Source organism: Mustela nigripes, chromosome 2, assembly GCF_022355385.1.
Source record: "Mustela nigripes isolate SB6536 chromosome 2, MUSNIG.SB6536, whole genome shotgun sequence".
In the NCBI taxonomy this organism is placed as follows: Eukaryota; Metazoa; Chordata; class Mammalia; order Carnivora; family Mustelidae; genus Mustela; species Mustela nigripes.
This window is the reverse complement of record NC_081558.1, coordinates 169,390,570-169,402,535: the sequence shown is the minus strand read 5'-3', so window position 1 is coordinate 169,402,535 and position 11,966 is coordinate 169,390,570. Positions and strand designations below refer to the sequence as shown.

The 11,966-nt window shown below is 34.9% G+C and overlaps 1 protein-coding gene across 1 annotated transcript in view; it reads left to right on the top strand.

Moving 5' to 3' along the window:
- Positions 1-10,207: 10,207 nt before the first annotated feature.
- The window catches only part of ZPLD1 (zona pellucida like domain containing 1), a 45,959-nt gene continuing 44,200 nt past the window's right edge, over positions 10,208-11,966 (top strand). The window contains exon 1 of the mRNA XM_059388143.1: positions 10,208-10,449. Within this exon, the coding sequence (XP_059244126.1) occupies positions 10,344-10,449 (106 nt within the window). The 5' untranslated portion in view covers positions 10,208-10,343. The remainder of the gene's footprint in view (positions 10,450-11,966) is intronic.

Genomic DNA, 11,966 nt, shown 5'->3' with positions numbered 1-11,966 from the left:
CAAAACAACCACTTATTCTGTGTTTAGTGTGAGGTTTTTTTTCTGATGCTCTATATTGAGTAATTGAAAAATATATTCTGAGGTGTCTTAAGATTAACATTCAATTAGAGTTACAAATGACCAAATCTAGCTATTATTAAAGATTTTAAATTCAGATTATAGCTTTTTATCTATAAGTTCTAGTAGACTGTACAATTCTTAACAAGCTTTTGAGTAATATTTGATTTTATATGCAAAAGCTGTTAATTAACATACTAAAAAGGAAATAAGATATTAATAGTTTATCAGATAAAGTTTAGTATGTTTGTAAGAGTTAAGTTATCTGCTATAAAAAATCTAAAGTATTCAACTAATGCTCAAAGATAAAAAATAGGTTTTTAAAATTGTTCTATTTTCTATTTTCTTAAGTATTTCAATAATATATATAATCTTCAAAGTATGTCAATTTTACATAAAAAGTCTAAATTATTTTTTTAGCAGCAATGTCTATAATAGCCAAACTATGGAAAAATCTAAATTATTTACTCAGTTACACATCTTAAATCAGAATAAAAGAACTAACTTTAAATAGGTCACACAATTACAAAGAATATCAACATGCATTAGTTCTTTTGACACAAAGAAATGGTACTCTAATTTTTGATTATCTTAAATACTTCTATGCCTACATATTCCTGGATTTAAGAGATACTAACCCACTTAGAAAGCAATTATCTTCTAAGCTTACAGCAATTGCTTATTAGTCAGAGGCTTTGACTGGGACAATGGATAGATTCTTATTTGTAAGCATCATGCAACATAGTCTTATTTATTTTCTGTACAAGGACTTAATAAATTAGAGAAAAGATTGGTCTCATTGTTGTTATAGTGCACATAACTCATCCAGACCATATAACCCACATTTCTAACATTCTCTAGATTCATGTTACCCATTACCCAGTTTTTCTCTCTGAAACGCCAATGGTACAGTTTTAATCTTTGATTACATTTTGCCTTTATTGACTCTTTAAGATATTTGAAAGAATTTTTCCTGCTTTAGATATTTCTGATTTTTACAGAATCTTGTATTTTCTCATATTATTTTGGGCTGATAGAACAACAGAATTCTTATGGCTATAAAATGATACCAGAGCAGTGAGAATTCTATATTTCAAGAGTCTAAAGGAATGTAACATTTCAAATACAATACATAAACCTTTGCATTTAGTTATATTATCTCTTTGGTCTCTTTTTTTGTATCCTGAATTGGGGAAAGATCAGTTGTAAAATACATTTTCAGTGAATTGGAGAAATCTGAATATAGTATTGATATTAGATGCTATTATGAATTAATTGTAATTTTATTGAGTTTAGTAATGGTATTGTGGTTATATGGAAAAGGTCCTTTTATTCTTAGGAAATATATGTTGAAATACTAAAAACCAAATTGTCTAAAACTTAATACCAAATGATGCAAAAATCACCATCACCATAAGAATAGATGGATGGACTGATAAAGAAAATAAACCAAAAATATAAGAAAAATAGTATCTACTAAGTAATACATATTACCTTATATTTATTATCTCCCTTTCTAATGCATAAACTCAGATAGTAAGGACCATGTTTATTTTGTTCACCACTGGATCCACAATGCCCCAGGTCTGAAACTTAGAAATTGCTCTATTAAAAAAAATGAATAAATAAAATGAGTGAATTAATTAACAGAGGAATTTCAAATAGTGGGGGTACTAAAAAGGGTGCTCCTTTATTCTTAGGCAAGAACTGACCAGGGTATGAAGTTATCTTTCCATTATCATTATTGGTACCCATGCAAATACTTTCGATTTTTTGGAAGTTATGTTGGTATTCAGCCAGCATATGTCAGCATGGTGTCTCTTCTAATTGGCTGGTTCTTCTGTTGTGCCTTTTCATAAATATTTTGTATATTATCTCTATTAAGAAAGAAACATTTTCATTTAGCAATAATCATACTAACTGCTAATTATTTAGCTAATTACAGGGAAATGGGCATTTAAAATAAATAGATAAATTATCATTTTATTATTAAGCTGTTATCTTGGTACTTCATGAAAAATGAGAGGAAGTTAATATACTAACATATCTTCAAAGCTGCTTCAGTAGGATAAAATGTACACATACCTTGAAAATGAAACTGGTGAATTATTTTAAAAAAAGGCTTTTAGAGTGACCTAGTTCAATCCGTCAGTACCCCCCCCCAAACTAAGGTGTTAGAATAAATGTTTAAGCTGAACACTGTAGATCATTTAAATTCCATAGATTATTCAAGAAAACCCTCAGCAGAAAGACAAATGAGAGAAGTGGGCAAAGAGAAATAAATGAACAGTGTGTCAGAGAAGATTGGAGAGGGCTTTTCTCTTAGGAACAGCCTTGAGCATTCACGTTTTCTCATGGTATACATCAGCATCTTTAGTCATAAAATTTCTGAATATCTTCTTGATGGCTAAGCATATCTCCTTCTTTGAGGCATTTTTCTGAAAGTACATGGTACATTTTATTCTTTGTTTAGCAAGACAAGGACACTCTATGTTAGAGAGTGTGTATGTACGTAGTAATGGATATTTCTGATGAAAGTTTTTCCACTTTCCTTTTAGTATATCTATTGCCTTTAATGTCCAAGTGGAACATGGAAATAAAGAGCATAGAGTTTCAGTCTAGACACCCCATCAGAAAATATGTCTCTTCATTAAATAGTTGTGGTTTCCAGCACTTTAAAACTGATGATTGTGGAGGGTGAACTAATAATTTCTTTTTCTAGAGGCAAGACCATGTAACACTTTGAGACTTCACTGAGCAGGACAGTTGCCTACCTGTACAAATTCCATGCTTTTTTGCCCCAGTTCTTACCTGGGTCTTATTGGTTGCTTTAAAGGGCTTTATTCCTTTAACTTAAACTTTGATCTCTGCTAAAATATACATATTTCTTTTCCTCTTTCCCGGGAGCCCTCTACACTATTTCCAGTCATTTAAATATAATGAACTGTTTTTGATCTTTTCTGAGGGGCAGGCTTGGGTGGGTGATATAGAAGCACCAGGACTGAGGTTATGCTCCCTGTAGAAACCAGCAAGCTTGTGCAGAGCAGGTGGCTAATAAATTCGGAGGAGGGCTGACAATGAGAGAATTAGGGCAATCACTGATGCGAAAGGCCCCTTTCATATTTTTAAAATCTGTATGATAAAATGATCAGCTTTAGTTTAGTGGAAAAAAAATCCATCTTAGCATGATGATTAAACATATGCAGAGCTGATGTTTGAATTTCCTATCTGTCTTCCCACCTACAACAGTATCATACAGATGGTCTATATATAGGGAATAAAATTAAGGAAGTAAGAAACTGATAAATGATTGAACCCATTATTTTCTGTAAAAGTTACTTCTTGAGAATAGATAAAAGAATTTTGAACTTGTTCACTTTTTCTCAGGTCACAGGGGTACTATTTAATAAATTGCTTTTCTCAGACACTAAGGGCCACCTTTATTCATCTGAAAAGGTTAATGCAGTTGTTCAAAATGTCCAAGTTTTTCCCAGAGAATAATTTATGTACTAAAAATCTGTTTTATTTTGGAATGCCTATATAATGTAAAAAAAAAAAAAAAGTGAAGTACAAATTAAAAAGAGGTAGATCTGGCAGTTCATAACTAAAGTAATTTTTTCATTTATATGTATTATTTATATATCCCTGACTACCCCATTTAAAATTTTAATACTCCCATTGTTCTACCCCAGAACTTCCTATCCTTCTTTTTGCTCTATTTTTTTTCATAGTGCTTATCACAAATATACTCTATATTTTACTTACAGATTTTCTTTTCTTCTGACTTCCTTACTAGAATGTAGATTCTAGGCAGACAAAAAGTTTTCAGCAGTCCCTCTCGCTGGATAGTACCAGGCATATGTAAACATTCAATAGTATTTAATAAATGAATGCAAGAATAATCTTTATTGATCAAATTTACTAAGTGATTGCCATTTTTCCCTTTGAGGAGAGTAGGTTTGTTTTCTAGAAGGAAATGCCATGTGATAGTTGAGGGTGGTTTCTAGAGTCATTGTGCATCGAATCTTGACTTTAATTCTGGTTATCTGTTTAACCTTGGGCAAGTTAGTTAACATATCTGTGCCTTAGTTTTCTATCCCCAGAGTAAGACAAATAAATTACCTATCTCATGGTTATATGACAGGTATAAAGTGCTTAAAAAAAAAAAACGTGTAGAGAAAGGGGAGCCTTCCTACACTCTTGGTGGGAATGCAAGCTGGTGCAGCCACTCTGGAAAACAGCATGGAAGTTCCTTAAAAAGTTGAAAATAGAGCTACCCTATGACCCAGAAATTGCACTACTGGGTATTTACCCTAAAGATACAAATGTAATGATCCGAAGGGGCACATGCACCCTAATGTTTATAGCAGCAATGTCCACAATAGCTAAACTATGGAAAGAACCTAGATGCCCATCAACAGATGAATGGATAAAGAAGAGGTAAGATACACACACACACACACAGGAATACTATGCAGCCATCAAAAGAAATGAAATCTTGTCATTTGCAATGACATGGATGGAAATAGAGGGTATTATGGAAATAGAGGGTATTATGCTGAGTGAAATAAGTCAATCAGAGAAAGACAATTATCATATGATCTCCCTGATATAAGGAATTTGAAAGGCAGAGTGGGGGGGTTGGGAGATAATGCAGGAAAAAAAATGAAGGAAGATGGGATCGGAGGGAGACAAACCATGAGAGACTCTTAATCTCACAAAACAAACTGGGAGTTGCTGGGGGGAGGGGGTTATGGAGAGGGTGGTTGGGATATGGACATTGGGGAAAGTGTGTGATATGGTGAGTGCTGTGAAGTGTGTAAGCCTGAAGATTCACAGACCTGTATCCCTGGACCAAATAATACATTATTCATTAATAAAATAATAAATTAAAAAAAAAACACATTGTGGTACATGATCAGTTCTTAAAACTCACTAGTATTACCATTAAGCCAATCTGTGAAAACAATAATATCTTTATGGCCCTCATTGCCTAAGTGATATAGTCATGACAATTATGTAGATCTTACGAATATTTTGCCTTAATCATCAGAATTGTTTAGGTAAAGGCATACGTGATGTATATGTTATTAATATAATTTACTCTCTGAAGATTACAGAACATTTATTTTATTTATTTGACATACTCCAGTTAAACCAAACAGAATAGTGTAATCATTACAAAGGTCAAGCGTGGTTTTGAATTTTACTCTATCATTTTCTAGATCTGTGACCCTGAACAAGTCAATGAAAAACTTAAGGCTTCAGTTTCCACATCTGTAACATGGGTAAAAAAATAAATTTATGATGGTGGTTGAATAATAAATATAGCACAATGCCTGGCAAATAACAGATCTTGGTAAAAGGAAGGTCAAAATAAGACAATCAAATTTGCAAAACTAGAGAGCGGTGCTTATGACAGAACCATATCAACTTACATAAAATTGAGAATTGAAAATGAAATTACATTCTTCTGACTCGTTCAATCTTAAGCAAATAAAACAGAATTTATATTTTAGAAGAAATTACCATTTTTAATTTTTTTTTAAATTTTTTTTTTTTTTTTTTTTTTTTTTTTTTGTCAGAGAGAGAGAGAGAGAGCACAGGCAGACAGAGTGGCAGACAGAGTCAGAAGGAGAAGCAGGCTCCCTGCGGAGCAAGGAGCCCGATGTGGGACTCGATCCCAGGACGCCGGGATCATGACCTGAGCCGAAGGCAGCTCCTTAACCAACTGAGCCACCCAGGCGTCCCAAGAAATTACCATTTTTAAAAAGAAAATTTAATATGAGAAACTTGGACATATTTGACAGCAAATCACTTGGCCCATGATTTTCTTTGAATTGCCACATACAAAACACAGAACCTTTTAGTGCCAGTTTAAGAGATGGGAGTGTCTCTTATTATACCTTAGGATTAATACTCCTAAATTCCTTAAAATTCAGTGTTGTGGACCTAACTCTCCTCTCCCTCCTTTATCCCCATCCATTTAAATTTATGAAGATACAAAGCTAAGAAACTCATGCAAAAACCTTGTGCACAATTTCTCCATTTTTTTTTTTTTATCTAAGAACTTGTTATGAATGTTTTAGATTATTGGTTGTGTTAGACAGTCCTGCATACCATTGTCAGCACTGAAGTTGGGGCACTGGTTGTTGTACTTAGCTATGGTAGAGAAGATGAGAGATACCTTTGCTCAAACAGAGTCTGCTGGAGCCATGATGGGACAGCAAACACAACACATCCCACCAGAATGGACAATGAAAATTGGGTTCTACTTTGTGATGTGAAGCTCAACTAAGCTTTTATAACCAGACCAGGACTGGAGTATGCATGTCTAGAATTATAGCTGCCTAGGAACTAGGGTGCTTGAGCAAACAGGACTTTATGCTTTAGTGAATGTAAAGAGTCTCAAAATTGTCCCAAATCCCAGGCAATTCCATTTCAGAAAGAACTTTAGGACCTGTGGCAAGATAACATTTCAAAGCTTGCCTCTGTGAGATGATGTTCCGGGTCTCTGTGTGCAGGGGAAATGATGAGATGAGATGGAGGGTGGGAAGTTTGCATGCTAATAGTTCATCATTTTGTTCTAACTTGCAGGTGGACTCTAAAGAGCCTCTCCAAGTCTTGATATGTGTTATAGGGATCAAAATGTGGATACCTACACAAGAGATGGGGATGTCCTTTAAGAATCTCCTGCTTGATGTACCTTAATATTAACACACAGATCAGTACAAACATCATGATAAATATAATGTCACCCAACTGCACAGAGCTGTTACTAGAACATGGACACCTTGGTGTTGAGCAGTCTAGCTCCAGAACATGTGGCTTTGCCAAAGAAGCACAGGCCCTGTCACTGTCTCTTTTTATTGGATGTACTTGAGAAAGTATCACTTGCATTTCAATATGTGGTGACTCTGAAACTAGTATTTCAGTGTGTTCTGTATGTCCACACTATGCTATGTTCTTTTTTGTCCTCCCTGTTTTTTGAAAAAATTTTCTCTTATGTTCAATTAGCCAACATATAGTACATCATTAGTTTTTGATGTAGTGTTCAATGATTCATTGGTTGCGTATAATGCTCAGTGCTCTTCACCACACATGTCCTCCTAATGCCCATCACCAGGTTACCCCGTCCCCCCACTCTCCTCTCTTTTGTAATGCTCAATTTGTTTCCCAGTGTCCAGAGTCTCTCATGGTTTGTCTCCCTCTTCATTTTCTTTCCATTCAGTTGTCCTTCCCTTTCTCTGTGGTCCTCTGTGCTATTCCTTGTGTTCCACATATGAGTAAAACCATACGATAATTGTCTTTCTCTGCCTGGCTTATTTCACTTAGCATCATCTCCTCCAGTTCCATCCCTGTCAGTGCAAATGGTGGGTATTCATTCTTTCTCATGGTTCCAGTGTATATATGAACCACATCTTCTTTATCTGTTCATGTGTTAAAGGGCATCTTGGCTCTTTCCACAGTTTGGCTATTGTGAACATTGCTGCTATGAATGTTGGGGTGCAGGTGCTGTATTGTTTATGCACTTACAGTTTCTAGTCTTGCAATCATCATCCTTATTTTTAAATGACAAATACAGAGAATGACTAGGGGGTGCTTGAATCCATATCTGGTGAAATAAAAATCAATGTATATTCTGTTGACTCAAACTTCTTTCTATCTCTATCTTTTTTTCATCAAAAAATATTTATGAAAGGTTTTAATCTTCACAACAGTGCTGCCACCACTATTGGTAGGCTGTTTCAAATAGCATAAGTTTCTCAACCATTTTTGGTAAACATAGATGTATCCAGTTTAGTCTGTAGCAATAATTCCCACAGTTTTCATAATGCGGGACTTTTCTCCATTAAAAAAAATAATTTTCTTCCTCATAATGCCTGTATTATAAAAATCTAAGCAGATCTTTACCACATAAGAATTTGTTTATCCATTTCAGATGAAAATATCTATTAAAAATCTGTTAATTAATAGGATGCCTGGATGGCTCAGTTAGTTAAGGGTCAGACTCTTGATTTTGGTTCAGGTCATGATCTCTGGGTCATGAGATCAAGTCCTGTGCTGGGCTCTGTGCTGGGCATGAAGCCTGCTTAAGATTCTCTCCTAGTCTCTCTCTTCCCCTCCTCCTGCTTTCTGCTTGTACTCTTTCTCTCTCTCTAATTAAAAAAAAAAAAAAAAAAAAAGCAAAAAGATTTATTAATTCATAAACTTAAAAAAAATAACTGATAACTAATGATAAATAACAACAAAAATAATGCTGAATTTATTTAATAAGAGATGATATTTAGGTAGTGTGAACAGCAAATGTTACTAGAAAGACCTGGAGTTGAAATCTGGTTTCTCCATGTATTTTCCATGCCACTTAAACTTCCTGAGACTTATTTGTCTCTCTCTCTATATATGGAATAATAAATGCAATCTCATCCAGTTATTATAAGGAATATGAATTGGAGACAATAGGCAAATGATCTGGCTCACAGTGTCTTCTTCATGCAAAGTGTCCAAATGGTAAATGTTATTTTTCTCCTATGAAAGAATATAAAAGCTAGAAAGTGTTTCAGAATAAAAATCACTCATCAATGAAAATTCTTGACTCTGTGAATCCTAAGGGATGGATCCACACCGCTCTATCTAATCTAGAAATGTCTATTTTTCTAGATCAGGAGACAACAGTATGAGTCTAGAGTCTCCAAAGCCTTGAGGGAATCCATGGGAGCGATCATGAGAAGGCATATGTGTACTATCTGAGAAGGGTAGGGTGTATACTAAGTTTGTGTGGGATGGATATACTGCTCAAAACAAGCTGGTACCTTCCCTACTAGTATTCCAAAGTCTCCAAAAGAGCAAGGATTTCTTGTCTATTTGAAGTGCCTTGAGGAACTAGACAATGATGTTATAGATATGGCCAAGAGAGCCCAGGATCTGGGTCAGCCATTTCTGTGAAATTTTAGTTTACTGAATGTCCTAGGGAATCAGAAGTAACCAGACATATGGCTGTTCTCCCAAAAGTCATGAGGCTGGTACCTGAATAGCATGTTATAATGCTGAAGGAAGGAAGCCCCTGTTGAATATTTTTTCTGTCTATTTTTGAGAGTAAACTCATGCCTTCCTTTCCCACATCCTTACCAAAGTGACTTTGTTCACCATAAACTTGTTATACTAAAATGATGGTTCAAAAGCAAAATATATTTCCTTCCTTTTGTTAAAGACTTGATTAATCATCTAAGGGCAGATCTTTAAGGGAAGCTAAAATACCACCCCCCCCAACCCCAACCTTTTAAAATGCACTAAATTATTTGAGTAAACCATTTACAATTTTCTTTTCTTTTTGCTTTTTATACACAGACCAAAACCACCAACCCAAATGATTTTTTTTTTTTTCAGTGCACAAATTGCACTGAGACTAAATTGGGTGCTTTTGGAAGATGTTTTAACTTTATCTAGCCAAAAAAAGGGCATGTGGGGGAAAAAAAAACACCAGACTGACTGGTGTTTAATTATCAAAGCCAGTTTATATTTGTTTGTTCAACACAAAATGACAATTTAAAAATCACTTTCCATTACTTTCTCTTAAGAATTCAAGGTGCTCATTTGTCTGTATAATCAGTCTTATATACTCACCAATGATGAGTCATTGATGGAAGGATGATGTCAGTTCACACATAGTATTTTTCTATTCTTCCTTTTGCTTTAGCCCGGTGTTTCTGGGGAAAAAAAAAAAAAAAGCAAATGATACACACAACACTGATTTTGAGAAGCAGCACTAGTCTAGAATTCCTTTGTTGAGGGGAAATTTTTCCCGACATTGTTTAACTATTAATTGTATAGAGAATTCTTTGAGAATCAAGTATTGAGTGTTAAATCCCTCTTAATTATATTGGTATTTTAAAGTGCAAAATTGTCTCTACATTGATCAGTTTGTCTAGATATGTTGTTCTAATCTGTTAAATATTTGGTTTGAGTTCTTATTTATAATACATTTTCTTTTGCAAGCTTTATGACTTATATCTTAGTTCTTCCACTAGAACAGTCTGGATTTGTCACCCTTAGCAAACTGACACCAAAGAATGGGAGCAATTTACAAATATTGTCACCAAAATGTCTGCCTCGTTTCTGATAATTATTTCTCATAATCCTCAGACTTTAAATGAGCTTTGCCTGCATGGAGATAGCCTGCCAGTCTCTTATCCAACCGTGAGTTCAGATCAGCCTCAGTCTTTCCAGCAAGAAGGAGTGAAAGCTGGTGATGTACACATGATAAGAACACTTTTCTAGGTTTTGCAATGGAACGAATATGGTTGCTGTTGCTTCTAGCAATTGGAGTGCTTCTGGGGTCTGCTCAGTTTAATGGCTACAACTGTGATGCCAACCTCCACAGCAGATTTCCTGGTAAGTCTGAACCTAATCCTTTCTCTAATTGCAGCTGCAAAGAGTGATTATGTTTGAATAGTAAGGCCCTTAAATACATATGGAAAATGGAGGGAAGTGATATCCATCTACATTAAGTGGATATTAACAAGTGGCAAATGACAAAAGACATTTTTCTGGAGTTGTAATTTATATCCAGATTAACATACAAAGTGTTCATCATAGTTAATATTATTATAATGGCTGCTCACAAATGTGAGAAATATCGGTTATTGGGTGATAGAATTGGGAGAAGCTAATTTCATCAAAACTTGCTTAATTAATGCCCTTTTTATCCCCCTCATAAGTTAATCCAGACATTCAAAACAACCCTTATATGCTAACAGTTTTACTTAGGAATAATACTTAAGAAAATGATTGTGGGCGCCTGGGTGGCTCAGTGGGTTAAGCCGCTGCCTTCGGCTCAGGTCATGATCTCAGGGTCCTGGGATCAAGGCCCGCATTGGGCTCTCTGCTCAGTGGGGAGCCTGCTTCCCTCTCTCTCTCTCTGCCTGCCTCTCTGTCTACTTGTGATCTCTCTGTCAAATAAATAAATAAAATCTTTTAAAAAAAAAGGAAAATGATTGTGAGATATTGTGCATTACTCAAAATATTATTTCAATGGTGTGTTGGTCATTTCCAAAGCACACAGACCAACTTGAGGATAATGGCCCAGCAACCATCAATGTTGTGGACAGGCAGGAGATTTTGACCAGATTGATGGACATGTCCTACAGGTTCCTACAATCTGCACTCAGTGAGAAGTAATTCAGTGTTTCATTTAACTATTCATCATTTTATGTCAGCTAAAGTTATAGATTCACAGATAAACATTTACAAAATAAAGATTAGATATTCTGGAATCATTTTTCCAAGTTTGCCATGCAAACTGAAATACTTCCGGTCATGTTTTACATTTTCTAAACCTGCCAGTACTCCTATGTTTGGAACATGCCGGAGCAACAACAGACTTGCATAGAGTAATCACTAGGTAGTTATGTTGTTGATGTGGGATTTCTAATTCACCTGAAATGAGGTAATCTGTATCTCCAGAATAAAGATCCAAGTATGTAGGAATGCATTCAAGAACCCAAGTGCTTGGCAGGTTAAGTACAACCTGGAGGTCAGGATGGGGAATGTCTAAAGGTAAGTCTAGCAAGGTGTTCTAAGGCAGGGATGTTAAAGATTTTGAGTACCACAAAGGAGGGCTTTTAAAAATTATTTTTTGCTATGGAAAATTCAAATATATACAGAAGTAGACAGGAGTAAAACAAGCATTTGTACTGATCACCCAACTTCATCAATTATCAACACATACATTTTGCTTCATCTCTCTCTTCTTACCAACTCTCTCTCTGGAATAATTTAAAGTAAATTCATTATTCATGTTTCAGAAGTGTATCTTATGGAAAAGAACTTAAAATAGTTATACTTCATGTATATGTCTAATAAAGTTAATGATAATTCCTTAATATATCATCTAATACTCAGCTAAGTTG